Raw genomic sequence first — 23,101 nt, 5'->3', positions numbered from 1 at the left:
ATTTACAATCTAGTTAACTAAAGGACTAATAAGTTACTTAGCTGCTAATTAACTAAGTGAACGTCCCAAATAAGATGAAATTTGGCTAAGCTATGCTGTCTTTCCTGAGTGATAAATTTGTCTACAATATCTTCCACTTAGGTCCTGCAAAGAGAAAAAGATTCATGTAACATGAGTCATTTTACAACAATCTGTCTTTTAACCACCTGCAATGTAAACATCTAGAACATTTTGATTTGTGTTTTAAGTAGGTGTGGCAAGGTGCAAATCAAAGTTAGTCTAGGAGAATAATCTATAAAGTGTCCTTTAGTGTTTGTATCTTTAGATATGATTGAACTTAAAATCAGTTTTATATTTTATATCTTCAATCAAGTAGTTTATCCCAGACTCACTGTATAAACAGTATCATTCCAAAACCTATTTTATTTTTATTTATTTTTAAATTAATTTTTATTGGAGTATAGTTACTTTACATTGTTGTGTTAGTTTTTGCAGTACAGCAAATTGAATCAGCTGTACATAAACAGATATCCCCTCTTTTCTGGATTTCTTTCCTGTTTAATCACCACAGAACACTGAGCGTTCACTAAGATGTACAGTAGATTCTCACTAGGTAGCTGTTTTAAGCACAGTATCTACAGTGTATATTAGTCAATCCCAATCTTCTCATTCATCCTACCCGTCCTTACCTCCCTTGATGTCCATACATTTGTTCTCTTCCTCTGTGTCATTGTTTCTGCTTTGCCAATAAGATCATCTAACCCATGTTTCTAGATTCTACATATATGCATCAATGCATATTAATAATTGTTTTTCTCTTTCTGACTTACTTCACTCTGTCTCACAGTCTCTAGGTTCATCCATACAACTGACTCAATTTTGTTCATCCATGCAACGACTCAATTTTGTTCCTTTTATGGCTTAGTAATATTCTATTGTTTTCATATATATATGCCACATCTTCTTTATCCATTCCTCTGTGGATGGACATTTAGGCTGCTTCTATGTCCTGGTTATTGTAAACAGTGCTGCAGTGAACATTGGGGTGCATGTGGCCTTTTGAATTATGGTATAAAATATAAAACTCTTAGAGGAAAACATAGGTAGAACACTCTCTGACATAAATCACAGTGAGATCTTTCTTGACCCACCTCCATAACCCATTTTATATAAGTAAAAGGAAATAACTCTAATTTCTGATAAAGGCAAATGACTGAAAATAACAGAAGACCCACTGGTTGTGGATGGTACAGCAGAGTTGTCAGGACTTTTGACTGAGTTGTTAAGAAAGGTTCCATTGAGGATTTAACATATGAGCTGAGACCTTAAGGATGACAAAAGCTAAGTAGAGATTACACAAGACAAAGACTATTTAGAAAACTCAAGTCAGGAATCGTCATAATATCAAAAGCAGTGGTGTGGCAGCCCCATGGTTCAAGGGAAATACAGTGTAAGTTGAGGTCAAAGAGGCAGGCATGGCCAGACCATGGAAAGCCTCATAATTATTTTTGTTTCCTGTTGTGATCCAAGTGCATTGGGGGGAGGGGGAGGATAACAGAATAACAGAATAACGCTCAGTTGTTCAGTCCTTCCGACTCTTTGTGACCCCATAGACTGAAGTACACCAGGCTTCCTTGTGTTTCAGCTTAAAACTAATAAATAATAAAGGTATCTAAAAGAAAGAAAATTCCATGCTTATTTTACCTGAATATATTGTAACATACACACTTTATTTTTATGTTTAACTTTTTAAAAGTTTCAAGTAAAAAAAAAAAGTTTCAGGAATTATTTTGAATTATAATAAACGTGATGGAAGTGTATGCACATATACTCAAAAGCTTAACATGCTCCCATGGATCAAAAATAATCATGGAAAATAATTATATTAGTTTCAAAAGCTTCCAGGCATGGAACAATGGACTGGTTCAAAATTGGGAAAGGAGTACGTCAAGGCTGGATATTGTCACCCTGTATATTTAATTTATATGCAGAGTAAATCATGTGAAATGCCAGGGTGGATGAAGCAAAAGCTGAAATCAAGATTGCCTGGAGAAATATCAACAACCGCAGATATGCAGATGACTCAATCCTTACATCAGAAAGCAAAGAGGAACTAAAGAGCCTCTTGATGAAAGTCAAAAGAGGAGAGTGAAAAAGCTGGCTTAAAACTCAACATTCAAAAGACCTAAGATAATAGGATCTACTCCTTTCAGTTCAGTCACTCAATCCTGTCCTACTCTTTGTGACCCCATGGACTGCAGCACGCCAGGCTTTCCTGTCTAGCACCAACTCCTGGAGCTTGCTCAAACTCATGTCAACTGAGTCAGTGATGCCATCCAACCATCTCATCCTCTGTCATCCCCTTCTCCTCCTGCCTTCAGTCTTTCCCAACATCAGGGTCTTTCCTTTCTTTCTTTCTTTTTTAAAATGAATTTATTTATTTTAATTGGAGGCTAATTACTTTACAATATTGTGGTGGCTTTTGCCATACATTGATATGAATCAGTCACGAGTGTACATGTGTACCCAATCCTGAACCTCCCTTTCACCTCCCTCCCCTTCCCATCCCTCTGGGTTGTCCCAGTATACCAGCTGTAAGGGCCCTATTCCATGCATCAAACTTGGACTGGTGATCTATTTCACATATGGTAATATACATGTTTCAAGGCTTTTCTCTCAAACCATCCCACCCTTGCCTGTTCCATAGAGTCCAAAAGTCTGTTCTTTTTATCTGTGTCTCTTTTGCTGTCTCACATATAGGGCCATCATTACCATCTTTCTAAATTCCATATATATATATATATGTGTTAATATATTTGGTGTCTTTCTTTCTGACTTTCTTCAGTCTGTATAATAGGCTCCAGCTTCATCCACCTCATTAGAACTGACTTAAATGTGTTCTTTTTAATAGCTGAGTAATATTCCATTGTGTATATGTACCACTACTTTGTTATCCATTCATCTGCCAATGGACATCTAGGTTGCTTCCATGTCCCAACTATTGTAAATAGTGCTACGATGAACACTGGGGTACATGTGTCTCTTTCAATTCTGGTTTCCTTGGTGTGTATGTCCAGCACTGGGATTTCCAGGTTCAATGGCAGTTCTATTTCCAAATTTTCAAGGGATCTCCCTACTGTTCTCCATAGTGGCTATACTAGTTTGTATTCCCACATCAGGGTCTTTTCTAATCAGCCAGTTCTTCATATCACATGGCCAAAGTATTGGAGCCTTCCAATGAATATTCAGGACTGATTTCCTTTAGGATGGACCGGTTGGATCTCCTTGCAGTCCAAGGGACTTTCAAGAGTCTTCTCCAACACCACAGTTCAAAAGCATCAATTCTTCAGTGCTCAGCTTTCCTTCTGGTCCAGCTCTCACATCCTTACATGACCACTGGAAAAACCACAGCTTTGACTAGATGGACCTTTGTTGGCAATGTAATGTCTCTGCTTTTAATACTCTGTCTAGGTTTGTAATTGCTTTTCTTTCAAGAAGCAAGAATCTTTTAATTTCATGGCTGCAGTCACTGTCTGCAGTGATTTTTGAGCCTTAAAAAATAAATTCTCTCACTGCTTCCATTGTTTCTGCATCTATCTGCCATGAAGTGATGTGACCAGACATCATGATCTTCATTTTTTGAATGTTGAGTTTTAAGCCAACTTTTTCACTCTTCTCTTTCACTTTCATCAAGAAGTTCTTTAGTTCCTCTTCACTTTCAGCTGTAAGGGTGGTGTCATCCGCATATGTGAGGGAATTAATATTTCTCCCCACAATCTTGATTTCAGCTTGTGTTTCATCCAGCCAGGCATTTCACATGATGTACTCTGAATATAAGTTAAATAAGCAGGGTGATAATATACAGCCTTGACATACTCCTTTCTCAATTTTGAACCAGTCCGTTGTTCCATTTGTGGTTCTAACTGTTTCTTCTAAACCTGCATACAGATTTCTCAGGAGGCAGGCAAGGTGGTCTGATGTTTCCATCTCTTTAAGAATTTTCCACAGTTTATTGTGATCCATACAGTCAAAGATTTACAGTGTCAATGAAACAAAAGTAGATTTTTTTTTTTATTTTTGCTTTGTTTAGTTTTTTTGTAATTCTCTTGTTTTTTCTATGATCCAACATATGTGGTCAATTTGTGCTCTTGTTCCTCTGCCTTTTCTAAATCCAGCTTGAACATCTGGAAGTTCTCAATTTATCTACTATTGAAGGCTAGCTTGGAGAATTTTGAGCACTATTTTGCTAGCATGTGAGATGAGAGAAACTGTGTGGTAGTTTGAGCATTCTTTGGCACTGCCTTTCTTTGGGATTGGCATGGAAACTGATCTTTTCCAGTCTTGTGGCCACTGCTGAGTTTTCCACATTTGCTGGTATATTGAGTGCAGTACTTTCATAGCATCATCTTTCAGGATTTGAAATAGCTCAGCCTGAATTCCATCACCTCCACTAGCTTTGTTCATAATGCTGCTTCCTATGGCCCACTTGACTTCACACTCCACGATGTCTGGCTTGAGATGAGTGATCACACCATTGCGGCTATCTGGGTCATGGGTCTTTTTTGTATAGTTCTTCTGTGTAGTTTGGCCACCTCTTCTTAATATCTTCTGCTTCTGTTAGGTCTATACCATTCCTGTCCTTTATTGTGCCCATCTTTGCATGAAATATTCCCTTGGTATCTGTAATTTTCTTGAAGAGATCTCTAGATTTTTTGTTCTATTGTTTTCCTCTAATTTTTCGCATTGATCACTTAGGAAGACTTTCTTATCTCTCCTTGCTATTCTTTGGAATTCTGCTTGCAGATGGATATATCTTTCCTTTTCTCCTTTGCCTTTCACTTGTCTTCTTTTCTCAGCTATTTGTAAGACCTCCTCAGACAATCATCTGCCTTTTGCGTTTCTTTTTCTTGGAGATGGTTTTGAGCACAGCCTTCTTAACAATGTTATGAACCTCTCTTTGTTTGCTATTTTGATCCAAGTGCACTAGGGGAGAGGATGGAGTTTCTTAAAATTGTAAGGATATTCTTACTGGTCTATGGAAGAAAGACAGGAAGGGTGTTAGCAGACAGATCAGACATCTAAGAAGGAGACAATTTGAGGGGAAGAGATAGTGCAAAGGCATGTGCTGGAAGAGACTTTGGCCTTGGAGCTGATACGCTGGCTGATAGATTGGATGCTCAGTGTGATAGAAAAGGAAGAGGTCCGATGACTCCAAGTATTTTACTTTTTTCAGGGAATGGCTCTAAAGTGGAGACTTGAGAACATATAAGGGAAAACTGCCTGGAGAGAATTAAAAATGATTTGGGCTGCTGAAATGATTAGCTTATAGATGGTTTTAGAAGCATGGGCATCTACAAGTTTACCTAGGCAGACAGAGTAGTCAGGCCCTAGAAAGCAAGAAGAGCCTTGATAATTTTGTTAATAAGTCTTATCAAACATCTGGAAAGAAAATTATGTTGGAGACAGTCAGGTCAGAGTACAAATGATCCTTTCTCCCTCCATGTGTCCTAATTTATCTGCTAGCATAAAGTTGAACCCTGCAAAGCACCAAAATGCATACCTGAAAGAATTGCCTTCATCTGTGTTAAGGCCTTATATGCATAGAAAAGATACAGATCTTGATCAGACAAATCTGGGCTCATTCCTGAAGCCACAATTACGTAAAAGTCTCCTTAAATCTTTCCCTGTGCCCTTACTCGTCACCTCTCCAGACTAGAAATACAACACATACCTCAGAATGTCCTAAGGCTATTATGGGGGCTTAAAATAACACTAAGCCAATAAGCAGAAAATAAATCAATGCTGTTTTTCCATTATATAAATTTTTACAAGAATAATATACATTTTGAATATACACTTACAAAACATATTGTCTCTATCGTTCTACCTACAGAATGAGGTTCCTGAGTTCTGCAAGAAATAGTGAAGGAGGATATTAATTACACTGAGAGATGCATGTGCTTTCTTTTTTCTGATAATGACAGCTCAGAATAACTCATTTCTCCCCCCACCTCAGCTGTCTTAAAGCTTAATATAAGGTTTACACTTCATTCCTACTATGTTGACTTGTTTCTTTTACTTCTGTTACAATGACCAAAGTTCATGTATGTTTTGAAAACTGCCCCTAGCATTTTGTTGAAGGTTTTGTAGTATTTCTTCTGTCTCCATTTGGCAAATGAATAAATGAAACATCAGAGAAGCTATCATTTAACTGAAGTCACACAGCAAAAATGGGCCATAACCAAGAAATCTTCAAACCCAGTGAATTTCTGTTTTTACCTAAAGCCCCTCCAGGTAGCTGCTTATATACATATGCCCCTGTGACAATAAAGTCTAAGAGGAACAATCTTTGTTACACTAAAATCTCTCCTGTTAATTATGTCAGTGAAGAATACTACTTTACATTTAAATGACACTTTCTAATTTACAAAATGTTATTATACAAAGGATCTTAATTTTTGTGGTTATTCAGCACTGGTTTTGGCTTGACTTTATAATCAGAAAATAGGAAAATTTAGTAAACAGCAAACAAACAAACAAACAAAGTCCTGGGGGAAAAAGTTAAAGCACTTGTGGGATATTTGACTTGAAGACAAGAAGACTGTGTTTCATTTGTCAATATAAAAGATAATTATAAAGCAGGGAATTCAAAGAGGTTTTTCACCTTCCCAGCAGTCTCACCAGAGGGAAGAAGCTCATATGAAATTCAAATGAGGTATTTAGAACATCCTAAAATCAATTTGCTAGCAAAAGAGAGGCCTAAAAATAAATACCAAAAACTTAAATACAAAGGTAGAACAAAGGTCTATAATAAATATAACTCAATGGGCTAATAGGCAGGAATGAACAAGCATCTTAAGTAGACAGATGTACCTGGATTATTAGGGATAATCAGAAATATTATGTATATTTTGTATGCAAAGCAAAATGTTGGTGAAAAAGTTATTATAACCTTGGTGTAGGAGGTATCACCAGCATAAACAATGAATTTAGAGAAAGGAGAAAATGGTAAAATGAGGCTGTCAGCACTCTGAATCAAGTACTCTGAAACAGGGGTTCCCAATATCCCGGCCATGGACCAGTAACTCCTGTCAGACCAGTGGCAGCATTATATTAGAAACTAAGTGCATAAGAAATGTAATGGGCTTGAATCATCCCCAAACCATTCCCCACTCACCCGACCCCAGTCCATGGAAAAAACTGTCTTCTGCAAAACATGTTCAGTTGTGTCCTGCTCATTGTGACCCCATGGACTGTAGCCTGCAGGCTCCTCTGTCCATGGAATTCTCCAGACAAGAATACTGGAGTGGGTTGCCATGCCCTCCTCCAGGGGATCTTCCCGGCCCATGGATTGAACCCTCGTCTCTTGTGTCTCTTACATTGGCAGGCAGATTCTTTCCCACCGAGCCACCTGGAAAGATCCCACAAAACTGGTCCTCGGTGCCAGAAAGATTTCAAACTACTGCTCTAAAATCTAGAAAGAGGGTAAATTATAATACCCTCTATCTATACAAAATATAAATTTAAAATATTATAATTTAGAGAATTTACTAATAGAAAATTGTGAGAATAGCAATAATACATGACCTTGAGTATAAAGATTCTAAAAGTCAGTTGAAATGTGAATGTGTCTAAGCAATTTAAAGAGTTAGATAACAGAAGAATTAATAAGGAGGGAAAGACAGGATTTAAAAAATGAGGAATTTTAAAAGAAAAAATTAGAGTTGATGGTGTTTTAAAAAGATGTATGAATTTTGCAAGGGCTTTGTTGCTTGGTGGTAAGAAACTCTTTTTATTATAATGAAAATGTACTATAAAAGCTCTGACGTTGACTATGGTTTAAAATAGACAGCCATCTGGGTTGGATGGTATAGAGAGCGCTATGTTTGGAGGAGTGAAAAATAAAAAAAAATTAAAAAATATCCTGGGATCCATTTTGGTAATAGGATTCTTTATTAAAATCTTCTGCTACAAGATTTTTTGTCAAGTCCTCTTTGCATTTTCACTAGGTTTTACTTTATATATTTAACTGCCACCTTTTTTTGGATACAGAGGTAAATGAAGATCCTCTCTCCTTGCAAATTGTGCCATTTATCTTTATAAAATGTTTCTTACTACCCTGTGGAGGTTTCTGCTTTGCTTTGCTTTTAATCAGAATTTCCACTTTGTTCATCCCCTAGGTGATCTTTTCTAATCCTTTACCTTTAATGATGATTCCTATCCTGATGCTTACCAAATTCACCACGCTCCACACCCTGGTCCCCGCCTGGCTCCTAAACTCTGGGCTCGTGGAGACAAATGGCTACTCAACCCCTCACCTTAAGTTCCCCAAAGGCACCTCTACTAAAATGGACTCTTTTCTTCCTCTCCATGTTCCTTTTGATTCCTTTATCCTTGCATACAGCACAGCATTCGGTCAGTTTCCGAAAAAGCAAATGTCAACGTCATCTTCAAGTTTCCTTTCTCTCTCACCTTACATCCAATTAGTCATCAAAACAATGTCACTTATGTTAAAGCAACCACGGGCCTCAAACAGAGTTACTTTTCCTAAGCCCTACCCCAATAAACCAGGACTTAATCACAGTTTCAGTCTCTCCCCAGAATGCAATCTTTAACTAGTCAGTCTGGAGTACCTGATTAGAGTTAGCAAGGTCACATGCTGCAGAGACCCCTACCTTCCCCAGTGCGAAGGTGGCCCTGCCACAATCTTCTCTTTGCTAACACACTTCCTTTTTCCACTCTCCTTCTGCCTTTTAAACCTTTCCTTTTCTACAGATCTTCAGAGCTTCTTTCTATTTCCTAGGTGGGATGCTACCCAATTCATGAACTGTTCAAGATAGTCAATTTGATTTTCAAATTTACTCAACTGAACTTCAGTTTTTAGCTCTTCTTTTGAATAATTATTGTAGTGAGAACACTTAACATGAGATCTATTCTCTTAACAAATGTATGTGTTAGCTGCTCAGTCATTTCCAACTCTTTGCGACCCCATGGACTATACAGTCCACCAGGCTCCTCTGTCCATGGAATTCTCCAGGCAAAAATACTGGAGTGGGTTGCCATTTCCTACTCCAGGGGGTCATCTTGACCCGGGGTCAAACCCAGGTGTCTTGCACTGCAGGTGGATTTTTTACTATCTGAGCCACCTGGGAAGCCCTGGATGGAATAAATGTATAAGTGTACAATAAATGATACAAACTTATAGTCATGAAATAAATCAATGGAAAAGGTATAACATGAACCCAGGATTATACTCTTCTAGTTTGCAATGCTTATCATTATTATGAAGAGCAAGAGACTCTGGAGTTCACTAAAGAAAGCAACTCTAGTCACTCTGGTCTGACAACAGATGCCCTTAAGATCGAAATTGTAGATGTTCATAAGTCACAGAAAATAAGATAACCGTGTTAAGACCAACCTAGACAATTAAATAATTTTCAGCACAGAGTAAACCAGAATGGAGCATCTTCTTAATTGATTGTATAGCTGTCTGTTTCAGCCAAGATTTCACAAATCATTCATAAGGAGGGCCAGCGGGCTTATAGATTGCCCTTGAGGGGAATGCACTCACAGCAAGAGCACACAGGTGAGTCATGGTTTCAAAGCAAACTATTCATAACAGTGATGCACTTGGGATCTTAGAAGTGATAAGAACTAGAATTAGAAGACAGGGGTCTGGGAACTTGGAAGACTTAGGCAACTATTCAAAACAAAAAGCTCCCAGTGTGTGTATGGTTGGGGTTACTCAGATTCAGCATGAGACTTCCACATACCTGAGGCCCTACCCTATGAAAATGTCATGTATCAGATCAGATAAGTCGCTCAGTCATGTCTGACTCTTTGCGACCCCATGAATCGCAGCACGCTAGGCCTCCCTGTCCATCACCAATTCCCGGAGTTCACTCAGACTCACGTCCATCGAGTCAGTGATGCCATCCAGCTATCTCATCCTCTGTCATCCCCTTCTCCTCCTGCCCCCAATCCCTCCCAGCATCAGAGTCTTTTCCAATGAGTCAACTCTTCGCATGAGGTGGCCAAAGTACTGGAGTTTCAGCTTTAGCATCATTCTCTCCAAAGAAATCCCAGGGCTGATCTCCTTCAGAATGGACTGGTTGGATCTCCTTGCAGTCCAAGGGACTCTCAAGAGTCTTCTCCAACACCACAGTTCAAAAGCATCAATTCTTCAGCGCTCAGCCTTCTTTACAGTCCAACTCTTATATCCATACATGACCACTCCTAAAACCATAGCCTTGACTAGACGAACCTTTGTTGGCAAAGTAATGTCTCTGCTTTTGAATATGCTATCTAGGTTGGTCATAACTTTCCTTCCAAGGAGTAAGTGTCTTTTAATTTCATGGCTGCAGTTACCATCTGCAGTGATTTTGGAGCCCAGAAAAATAAAGTCTGACACTGTTTCCACTGTTTCCTCATCTATTTCCCATGAAGTGATGGGACCGGATGCCATGATCTTCGTTTTCTGAATGTTGAGCTTTAAGCCAAGTTTTTCACTCTCCACTTTCACTTTCATCAAGAGGCTTTTTAGTTCCTCTTCACTTTCTGCCATGTCATGTATAGATTTTTGTTAATATATGGCTGTTTAATAAAAAGCAATATTAATAAACAGAAAAATAGTATAGGCACAGAAAACTTATACTGGATAAGCATACATATCAATTATTAAAAGAATGCAAATGAATTAAACATACTTTTTAAATTTCAGTGTTAGTTTATTACTGTTTTCCTTATAGAAAAACACAGTTTACTTTCCAAATGTTTCAAAGATAATGTTGGATTTAAGAATCTACTGTGAGCTTTCCTTCTTTACAAAATATTTCTACATATTATTTTTGACACAGATCCATGCAAAATAATTTCAGTGTTACACAATTCTAAAATAAAACATAATTAATTTGCTTACCCCATAGGTTCTCAATGTAATAACAAAAGCACCTTAATATCTAATCACTTATCTAATATCTAATTTATGCTGGACTGGATGAAGCACAAGCTGGAATCAAGATAGCTGGGAGAAATATCAATAACCTCAGATACACAGATGACACCACCCTATGGAAGAAAGTTGAAAAAGAACTAAAGACCTCTTGATGGAAGAGAAAGAGAAGAGTGAAAAAGTTGTTTTAAATTCAATATTCGAAAAACGAAGATTATGGCATCTGGTTCCATCACTTCATGGCAAATAGATGAGGAAACAATGACAAAGTTTATTTTGGAGCTCCAAAATCAAAGCAGATGGTGACTGCAGCCAAGGAGCAAGCATCCCTGGAAGAAAAGCTATGGCCAATTTAGACAGCACATTAAAAAGCAGAGACATTACTTTTTTTCCAGTAGTCACGTATGGATGTGAGAGTTGGACTATAAAGAAAGCTGAGTGCCAAAGAATTGATGCTTTTGAACTGTGGTGTTGAGGAAGTCTCTTGAGAATCCCTTGAACTGCAAGGAGATCAAACCAGTGAATTCTAAAGGTAATCAGTCCTGAATTCATTGGAAGGACTGATACTGAATCTGAAGCTCCAACACTTTGGCCACCTGATGCAAAGAACTGACTCATTTGAAAAGACCTTGATGGTGGGAAAGATTGAAGGCAAGAGAAGAAGGGGACAAAAGAGGATAAGATGGTTGGATGGCATCACCAGCTCAATGCACATAAGTTTGAGTAAGCTCCAGGAGTTGGTGATGGACAGGAAAGCCTGGCGCACTGCAGTCCATGGGGTTGCAAAGAGTCAGACATGACTGAATGACTGAACTGAACTGAACTGATCTAATCACTTATAATTATTGTTTTTAACCTGTTCTTCTTTTAATATGTTAAGAATACATTTACTTTTTCAAGCTTTATCAAGGCTTTTAAGGGAAACGTTAATTTGAATGAAAGGAAATATTGAGACGGTAATCTTTTCCACCACCTGGTAAATGTTCATTTGTACACTGAAATATTTTCAAGGGGAAAAAAAAAGTCACATGGCAGAAATAAATAATTTCAAATATCTATACACTCCCTATGAATCCCATTGCTGTGCACAGTTACTAGAAAAATTTAATTAGCAATGGCATTCTTTGGTGAAAGCATCTAACACTTTGATTTAATGCTTGTAATTCAGACATTAGCAATCAAATCAGCCCAGACCTACACTTTGGTATTTATTGAATAAATACCAACTAAATTGTTCCAAATAACCATTTTCATTTCCTGTAAAATGCTGGCTTAAAATCTAAAATTCCCATGGGATTTAAGATCATTTGAGGTATGGGATTTTACCTTTTCTAGTAGAATTGCTCCTTTTGAAGTAATGATAAATCTAGTTTTTCTACTATTAAAACAAAGTTCTTGCTCTGCTAGGCACTGTCTTCATGTATATGCAAAGAAAGGTTAATGACTGATGTCATATGGCCACTGATCTGAAGTTAACAGACAATGCAGTTTAGTAGTTTATAAAAAGTGAACACATCCCACCCTATGCCCTGATGCAGAAACATACATTTTCTTTGTTTCAAAATAATAAAGAAACAGATTTTTCAGGAGAAGATTGGGATTTCACTCAGATGGGAAAAATAAAACTGAGATTTCAGGAACCAAAAAAAAAAAAAAAAAAAGGAAAAGCAAAGAAATAAATAGAAGAATAAACCAAACAAGAAATCCTAAAACATGATGGAATGAGAAAAGCATGATAGCACACATGTGTGAGTATGCTCAGTCGTGTCTGACTCTTTCTGACCCCATGGACCGTAACCCACCAGGATCCTTTGTCCCTGGGATTTTCCAGGCAAGAATACTGAAGAGGGTTGCCATTTCCTTCTCCAGGATTCTTCTGGAGCCAGGGATTGAACCCACGTCTTCTGAGGCTCCTGCATTGGCATGTAGAGTCTCTACCAGTGAGTCATCTGGGAAGCTCATGATAGCAATAAGAAGTGATAATTTCATTAATTTTACCACACTGTTCTACTCTCAAAATTGCAAAATTAGAAGAAAATTTTTCAAGATATAAATTCAGAAATTATATGGAGACAAAATTAACAACCAAAATTTGATTTATCTGGAAGTTCCTATTTAAGAGGTATGTGTAGGCAATTTATAAAAATTATTTCAAAGAGCATTCCTTTTTAATTTAAAAAGTTGTAGAAGTTTTACTACTCAGTTATATTTCTTCGATAGAAGTAAAAAAACTAGAATGTCTTCATAAAACCACACTGTCAGAGAAGGTATGATTATAAAGATTCTTTCCATCATCCAACACAAAGTTAAATGTGAAAAGAAGGTACTTAAAGGAACATTCTCAAAATACATGGTTTGAACATTTTTGGCCTACAATACATTTAAGTATATCCAACTGATAAGGATATTGGCCTGTGATTTTAACCCCAGAATATTATTTTCTATCAATTGCAAACACTTGTTAAGCATCTTATATTTTCTGACTATAAAGAGACATTAGATATAAAACGATAAGAAAGAACAATTGAAACTTTGTTATATATGTTAAAAATCTGGCAGGAAACACTGATAATTAGGAAAGTATTATATATTTTGTAATTTTTTCCAACACTGGCAAGCATAAAGCTTGGATATCTCCCATTAAGTTAGATAACCTTCAAGAAAACTTAAGAGCTTCAAGCTAAATGTCAAGACTCAAAAGATAAGCAGGAGAGAAAGGAGAGGAATTTAGATTTTAAAAAATATGAAAATAATTTTACTAATGGAAGGAAACTATTCAAACAAATCATACATAAAGTGATCACTACATTTTGCACCTTGTATTAAATTTTGTTCTCTTTTCTATATTCCTTAATTTTTTGTAACTTTGTTTTGTTTTCAAAACTTACACATATTCATTTGAAAATGTAAACCACAGCAAAATGTATAAGGAAGAAAGTTAAAAAAATCATTCATAATCCTATATCCACATAATCACTTAATATATTCTTTCTGTATCTCTTTCTGTATCTTTATAAAAACACAGAAGTGTAGAAAGGCAGATGGGAAAACAGGTAAATAGAAATAAAGTGATAATTATTAATATTATTATTATTAAATTATTAAAATAAATTTATATGCAGAAATTTTATCTAAATATTTAGCTAAAACTAAAAAAAAAAAAAAAAATTAGAAACTTGCCAAATTTAAAGTAACTATTTGCAGAAAAGAGAAACTAATGACTAAAGTATTGTTCTATACTTAATCCAAAATGTCTTTACTAATGAAGAAAGTGTCATCTTAATGTTTTATTCAGCTATAATCCTGCTTCAAATGGCAATTTAAAATTCACAATAGAAATGAGAAAGCTATCACAATTCTATTTGATTTTTTTTTTTTTTTTTTCTTCCCTTGTAGTTCAGCTGGTAAAGAAACTGCCTGCAATGCGGGAGACCTGGGTTCAATCCCTGGCTTGGGAATACCCTCTGGAGAAGAGAAAGGCTACCCACTCCAGTATTCCGACCTGGAGAATTCCACGGGCTAAGTCCATGGGGTTGCAAAGAGTCGGAAATGACTGACTTTCACTTTCACTTATCTGATTTTTAGTTTGATTATAATTTATATACGTCTAGGTTAATGACTTCTAGAACATCATATAAATAATACAAGGTAAGCATATCACTCTGGGACCAATTTGCCTAGGTCCAGATCTGAACTCTGCTTTTTACTAATTGTACATCTTGGATAAACTAAAGCTTATCTTTTCATCTGTCCCTTCTGTGCCTCATTCTCTTGTCTAAAATGAGAAGAATCATACATAACATTCACTTCATTGTACAGCAGAAGAAAAACACAATGTTGTATAGCAATTACACTCCAATTAATTTTTTTTTCTACAATAAATTCTGAGAAAATCCAGCACAGAACCACCCCTTCCTGCCTATATTATAAACAATGATTTGGGGCAGCAGTAGGAAAAAAAAAATGACTGAGGTAAACTAATTTTTTCACACTCTACTAAAACACAAAATATCCATTAACCTAATATATCTTGTTGTACTATATAACTCTATGAAATAATATGAAAATACGCAATACATATTCAAATAAAAATTTCAAATCAAAGTAGGTGCAAAAACAAGTTTAACAGTGTATAATTAGAAACAGCAAATGCATTATACATTAGAGTACTTATTATTGGTTAGAATATGTTGAAAATTGCTCTAAAGTCATGCACTTAATTCCTGGATGGACCAGTTGCCTCCGCTTTGTTACAGAGACATGGGCTGAATCACAACTCCCAGCTGTCTTGGAAGTGTGCACTGTTGATCAGGAGGGGCACACAGCGACATGTGGAAAGATGAGTCTAATTCTATCACAATGACAGGAAAGGCAATTCTGAGCACATTTCCTACAGGGAGGGGTCGGCAGCCTAATTGTTATTTTGGTTTGGCACTGAGCACGGTGTCTCTGATAAGCGGATGCCTAATGATAGTTCTCTGTAATGTTCATAACAATGAAGACAAGATACATTTTAAGCCATACAGCAGCTTTCCAAACAGGTAGTTTTAAGACTGTGAGATCCACAAACAACACAGTCCTTTCATCAAATATTAGTTCTTGAAATCATTCAGGGCTTAATATTTAATATATATATATTAAAAGTTCCGATTTGGAAAAGCATTGACAGTCTTGCTCTGTGATGTAAATTAAGAGCATTTACTATGACACACACACACACATATATATATATTACATTGTGCTGTGCTTAGTCGCTCAGTCGTGTGCAACTCTTTGCAATCCCATGCAGTGAATTCCACCAAGCTCCTCTGTCCATAGGGATTCTCCAGGCATGAATACTGGAGTGGGTTGCCATGCACTCCTCCAGGTATATTACATTATGTTGATATATATATATATGAGTGTGTGTGTGTCTGTACCAATATACATACATAGATACAAATATATATCAGTTTAGTTCAGTAACTCAGTCTTGTCCGACTCTGTGATCCGTGTACTGCAAAATGCCAGGCTCCCTGTCCATCACCAACTCCTGCAGCTTGTTCAACCTCCTGTCCATTGAGTGGGTGATGCCATCCAACTGTCTTGGCCTCTGTTGTCCACTTCTCCTTCTGCCTTCAATCTTTCTCAGCATCAGGGTCTTTTCTAATGAGTCAGCTCTTCATATCATGTGGCCAAAGTATTGGAGCTTCAGCTTCAGCATCAGTCCTTCTAATGAATATTGAGGACTGATTTCCTTTATGATGGACTGGTTTCATCTCCTTGCAGTAAAAAGGACTCTCAAGAGTCTTCTCCAACACCACAGTTCAAAAGCATCAGTTCTTTGGTGCTCAGCTTTCTTTATGGTCTGAATCACATATCCCTACATGACTACTGGAAAAATCCTAGCTTTGACAAGACAGATCTTTGTCAGTAAAGTAATGTCTCTATTTTAAATAGGCTGTCTAGGTTGGTCATAGCTTTTCTTCCAAGGAGCAAGCATCTTTTAATTTCACGGCTGAATTCACCATCTGCTGTGATTTTGGAGCCCCCCAGAATAAAATCCCCCACTGTTTCTATTGTTTCCCCATCTATTTGGCATGAAGTGATGGGACCAGATGCTATGATCTTCGTTTTTTCAATGTTGAGTTTTAAGTAAGCTTCTTCATTTTCCTCTTTCACTTTCATCAGGAGGGTCTTTAGTTCTTCTTCACTTTTTGCCATAAGGGCAGTGTCATCTGCATATCTGAGGTTATTGATATTTCTCCTGGAAATCTTGATTCCAGCTTGCACTTCATCCAGCCCAGCATTTCACATGATATGCTCTGCATATAAGTTAAATAAGCAGGGTGACAATATGCCTTGCCAAACTCCTTTTCCTATTTGACTTGGAGGATTTTGAGTATTACTTTGCTAGTGTGTGAGATGAGTTCAATTGTGCGGTAGTTTGAACATTCTTTGGCATTTCCCTTTTTTGGGGATAGGAATGAAAACTGACCTTTTCCAGTCTTGTGGCCACTGCTGAGTTTTCCAAATTTGTTGGCATATTGAGTGCAGGACTTTCACAGCGTAATCATGTATGATTTGAAATCCCTCAACTACAATTAAATCACCTCCACTACCTTTGCTTGTAGCAATGTTGCCTAAGGCCCATGTTATTTCGCATTCCAGAATTTCTGGCTCTAGGTGAGTGATCACACTATCGTGGTTATCTGGGTCATAAAGATCATTTTTGTATACTTCTTCTGTGTCTTGTTGCCACTTCTTAATATCTTCTGTTTCTGTTAGGTTCATACCATTTCTCTGCTTTATTAAGCCCATCTTTGGCTGAAGTATTCCCTTAATATCACTAATTTTCTTGAAGGTAACTCTAGTCTTTCCCATTCTATTATTTTCCTCTATTTCTTTGCACTGATCATTTAGGAAGGCTTTCTTATAGCTCCTTGCTACTCTTTGGAACTCTGCCTTCAGATGGGTATATCTTTCCTTTTTCTCCCTTGCTTTTCACTTTTTTTCTTTTCTCAGCTATTTGTAAGGCATCATCAGACAACCATTTTGCCTTTTTGCATTTGTTTGTCTTGGAGATGGTCTTGATCATTGCCTTTTGCACAATGTCATGAACCTCGATCCATAGTTCTTCAGGAGTCTGTCTATCAGATATAATCCCTTGAATCTGTTTGTCATTTCTACTGTAAGGGATATGATTTAGGTCATACTCAAATGGTCTAGTGGTTTTCCCTACTTCTTCAATATAAGTCTGAACTTGGCAATAAGGAGTTATGATCTGAGCCATAGTCAGCTCCCGGTCTTGTTTTTCTAAAACTGTATAAAGCTTCTCCATCTTTGGCTGCAAAGAATATAATCAATCTGATTTTGATATTGACCATCTGGTGATGTCCATGTGTAGTCATCTCTTGTTTTTCTGGAAGAGGGTGTTTGCTATGACCAGTGCATTCTCTTGGCAAAACTCTGTTAGACTTTGCCCTGCTTCATTTTGTACTCCAAGCCCAAATTTGCCTGTTACTCCAGATATCTCTTGACTTCCTATTTTTTCATTCCTGTCCCCTATGATGAAATGGACATCTCTTTTGGGGGTTTGGGGTGTTAGTTCTAGAATGTCTTGTAGGTCATCATATCATTGTTCAACTTCAGCCCCTTCGGCATTAGCTGGGGCATAGACTTGGATTACTGTGCTATTGAATGCCTTGCCTTGGAAATGAACAGAGGTCATTCTGTCGTTTCAAGACTGCACCCAAATACTGCATTTTGGACCCTTTTGTTGACTATGAGGGCTACTCCATTTCTTCTAAGGGATTCTTGCCCACAGTAGTAGATATAATGGTCATCTGAATTAAATTCCCTCATTTCAGTCCATTTAAGCTGATGCCTAAAATGTCGATGTTTACTCTTACCATCTCCTGTTTGACCACTTCTAATTTCCCTTGATTCCTGGACCTAACCATTCCAGGTTCCTATGCAATACTGTTCTTTAAAGCATTGGACTTTACTTCCATCACCAGTCACATCCACTGTAAACACTTACAGTTACAAATAAGTGAGCCATGTGAATGAAAAGCAAAGTATGTGGAATATAATAAATAATAATGCAGTATATATAATGATGATAATGTTCAAATGGGACAAACTTTCAGTTGTAAGTTAAATAACTACCATGGATGTAACATAAAGCTGGATTAATATAATTAACACTGCTCTGTTATACAGGAAAATTGTTAAGTGAATAAATTCTGAGTTATCACAAGGACATTTTTTATTTGATTTGGTATTTATAAAAGGTGATAGACATTCACTAAACTTACCATGGCAATTATTTCCTGTTGTATATAAGCAAATGTTATTCTGTACATGTTACCTGTATATAAATTATTTCTCAATAAAACTGGAAGAAAAAAAGTAGCCAGTTCTCTCTGTCTGTTGCCTAGAATCATTTTTAGGTATCCTGATTCAGTTTTACAGTATTATTAATAAATTACTATGTTTAGACATTTTAAAGTAAATCTCATTTTTGAGTTCACATAATTAAATCTTTTTGTATAAAGAGAAAAACTGAAATTAAAATTTTTGCAATGTTATCACAATTTACCATGCCCTCACAGACATTTTATAAACACACCCAATTCAACCTTCATTTAAAAAAACAAAAAACAAAAATCTTATAAGGTGATTAGTATTATTTTCATTTAATGATGTGGAAAACAAGACTAAATAAATAAGCTGTCCAAGACCTCCCAATTAGTATAGTCCTGAGTTTTAAACAAACAATATACAAGTAGAATTTTATGACTCATCATTGCTTGTTGTTCCACAATATCCCATTTTCTTTTTCATGGTATAATATTCAACTGGGTATACTGCCCAGTTAGGCTACATTTTTGCAGATCTCCTGCAGCTATATGTAGGTATATGACCAAATTCTATCTTAAATTATGCATGTAATTTCTTGTAGTTCCTTATATCCTTTCCTCCTAAGAGAAAAGGTTGGAGTTAGGATGTAATGGCAAGACCAAAAAAGCCATACTGAACCATGGAAACTGTTTTTAGTATGACAGAAAACAAGATATATGGAAACTTTATCTCTAGGGTATTAAGCTGATGTGACAATCTTGGACAGACTTCATAGATATTTCTTTTTGTGTAAGTTCTTGCATCTTTGTGTGTACTTCTATTTTATAATATGTGTGGCATAACTGTGGTAAAATAGCCTGATGATGTATCATGACTAATGCAACATTTTTTATATTTTTTCTTGTAAGTAACCCCATCACCTATGGTGAATTCAAATAATACTTATTCTACCTTACTATGATGATCATGGTTTATGAAGACATTTGCTTGTAAAGCTAGACAATACACAAATAAATCAAACATCAATTTCTCTATCCCAGATATTATAATTTAAAACAGATTAATCTAATTGTATTGATGTGCATGTGATTAAAAACAATAACATTTTATTAAAATTATGTTAGAGTTAGACATAACTCTATACAAAAATTCCACACTGAAAGACAGATTCAAATCCACTTATTGGTGTCAGCTTTAACTATAGACTATATTTGGAAAAACTACCACTCAAGTGTCTGAAATTTAACAATATGTACACACAACAAAAAAGGTAACTATAAATACAACAAAAAGTGAAACATAAATGATTTAAAAGATTAACAAGTTGCATAATGGAAATTTCACATAGATCATGAAAACCCTTTATCAAGTACTGTTGCACTCCTTGGCACAGGAAAGTGGCAAAATTTGTGTAGTCACTTTCTTCAAAAATAAAAAGTGCTCAAGAAATAGATGTAGAGGCAGAAAGTAAGAGCCCTACTGTAGATAGTTCACTGTGATGAGCATAGTCCAAATCATCTGTACTTATTTTAGCATTAAAATTTCAGTTACTCCTTTACCAAATTTACTTTAACAGACTATGTATAACATTTATAACTCATTCATTTTACTCTTGGTCATTTTCCAGCAATTGAGAATCAGTAAGTACTTTTTCTTAAGTCCAATAAAAGGAAAGCTCCTAAATTATTTTAAAAATGCAATTATCTTAAAATTAAGAACACTTTTGTGACTTGAGAAGGCACTGCTATCAGTATTTATGCAGTTGTTTACTAGGTGAATAAATTTATGCAGTTATTTACTAGGTGAATAATAAAAGTAATCTGTTCAGAATAAAAAAAAAGATAAGATGGTATTGTGTCCATTTTAGAGGGATATTTTATATTTAACAATGCAGAATAGCCTAAAATGTTTACTTTTTAAATATAAAAGTAAGCAATAAAACATTTTAAATCCATTTAATAGAGATATTAATTACATACTACTTAAGCATACATTATATTTCTGTATCTAAAACTATATTTACATACATATATCTGTAGCTATATTTATATCTAAAAATTGTATAATGCTAGTGATGAGGGCATTCTTCCTACTTTAGGACTTCCTAATTTCTCTTTGTCAGTAGGTCAAATTCAGGTCAGAGCACAATTATACATAATGGAGTTGAAAAACAGATATATCACTCAACCTCATTTTCTGATTCTCACATTCCTTTTTTTTTTTTCTTTAGTTAGGATCTTCATGGATCCATATAGGAAGTGTATCATTTCTCATTGGATTACCGTGTAATTGGCAAAGTGGGACTTTCCACAGGAAGAAATAGCTGTTTTCTATAACAAGGCAAAGTACCAGTTGCCTCACACTGTCAGGTCTGCGCTTGCTTTCTGCCTGGCTGCATGTTAGACATCAGGGGAGAAGATGTAGGCAGAGAGTGATGGGCAGTGACAATGTTCTCAACAGCGGTTCTGCTTTGAAGATTACAGACAGATAAGGGCATCTCCATGTCAGCAGTTTGAAGGAAAAACTCTTGTTTGACAACTATGGCATGAAATACAAATTCTTGTGATCTGGTTGTTTACAGCATTTGGGAAACCTCAGAGTTACAGTAAATATCAATTCCGAATAATCGATGTCCTTTCTTGATTTTTTTTCTGTAAAACTGAAGTAAAGATTTTATTTTTGTTTCTGTAGGTGACTCATTATGTTTTATAGTAAATATTTATCTATTCATCTTTATTGCCAGCTCTTAGTTTAAATGGTTTATAATACTGTTTTTTAGTATTATAATTAAAATAAAACATAATAAAAATGCTGATGTACAGTCTTACCAGGTGAAGATAAGGCAAAGTAATGTAGATATTAAAATCAAAACTTGATTAAACATTGCAGACTGTGTACGCTGAATGGCTCTGTGTAGATCATTCTGAAATAATACAGAAAAAGCATATTTTAAATTCTGATAGATACTCAGTAATCATGAGTTTTGTTACATTTGTTACTATGTATTACATTTTAACTGTCTTATTCATATTCAACACACATACTTTAAATGCATATAGCAGCATATTTTTGGTTTTTCCTAAGTCTAATTAAACCTCACTGTAACATTCATATTGCCAAGAAAATATTAATACTGTGGGACACCACAAAAGCACTAAATTTTAGTTTACTCGCTGTACAAAGAGATGTTCAAAGACTCTCCAAAAGCCCTCTCTGAACACAATGCTGTCTTATGGAAATTTCTAATTTTAAAAGATCAGAAAATAATATGTTCAACTGGGGGGAAAGTAATAGCTGGATCAAACTACAACCATATCTCATTCTCTAAGTCACAAAAAGTAACATGCATTATGCCAGGCAGTTTATCATAAAAATAAAAAGTTACATAGCCAATGAACATGTTTAGATAAATTTCATTCATATTAAGAGAAATGTGAATTCAAGATACGTTTACTTTGCAATTGAAAAACATTAAAAAATAATAATACCTACTGTTATTTAAGAGGCAAAAAATGAGCACACATATGTAATATTGCTCAAGTAATTTGTTATAAATATCTTGAAAGTAATTTGGTAATACAGGTCAAAATTCACAAGTATGCCCTTTCCAGTTCATGCATTCACCATTTAATTAGTATTTATCCCATAACATAATTTTTAAAAGTTAACCACATGAAAATTATGAGATGGAAGTTGAATATTTATATATGCTCATCTTCATTACAAAATTATAATATTTCCTATAATATAATATTTTGTATATTATTTATTGTATAAAATATAAATATGAATAACATATTTATTGTGTAATATATATTGTATGATGTATAATATATTATATTATTTTGTATATTTATTTGTATCAATATTTTGTATAATCTTTATTGCAAAATTATAATATAAATAATGAATGTTCATTCCTATTAAAATAACTAAAAATGAAATAGAAAATGGTTGAATAAATTGATCAAAATTAGATAGCAGACTTACGTGCATCCATTAAAGATGGTTTGAACATAAATATTTATTGACATATGAACTCGTATTTGACAAACATTCAAATCATAAAATTAAACATACATTTTGTGTGTGTGCTTTCATAGAAAATATTAGAAGGATATAAATTATTTCTAGTGTCTAGCCTGTGTGGAAGATTTGCAGTTTTGCATAATGTTTTACTTTATAGTCTTCTGTTTTATAAATTTTCATAATAATTTTTTAACAGTCTGAATAGCTGTACTACATGAGATAAATAGGTAGCTCAGCTGGTAAAGAATCTACCTGCAATGCAGGAGACCCTGGTTC

General features: G+C 35.5%; 1 protein-coding gene across 8 annotated transcripts in view; it reads right to left on the bottom strand.

Moving 5' to 3' along the window:
- KCNT2 (potassium sodium-activated channel subfamily T member 2) overlaps positions 1-23,101 on the bottom strand; it is a 436,001-nt gene that overhangs the window by 231,968 nt on the left and 180,932 nt on the right. For all 8 annotated transcript variants that reach the window (XM_070767900.1, XM_070767905.1, XM_070767902.1 and 5 more), the window contains exon 8: positions 21,625-21,719. In XM_070767900.1, coding sequence (XP_070624001.1) covers positions 21,625-21,719 — 95 coding nt within the window. The remainder of the gene's footprint in view (positions 1-21,624; positions 21,720-23,101) is intronic.

The sequence above is a fragment of the Bos indicus genome, chromosome 16 (genome assembly GCF_029378745.1).
Source record: "Bos indicus isolate NIAB-ARS_2022 breed Sahiwal x Tharparkar chromosome 16, NIAB-ARS_B.indTharparkar_mat_pri_1.0, whole genome shotgun sequence".
Classification (NCBI taxonomy): domain Eukaryota; kingdom Metazoa; phylum Chordata; class Mammalia; order Artiodactyla; family Bovidae; genus Bos; species Bos indicus.
The sequence above is the reverse complement of the archived record's forward strand: the minus strand, read 5'-3'. Positions and strand labels throughout refer to the sequence as shown.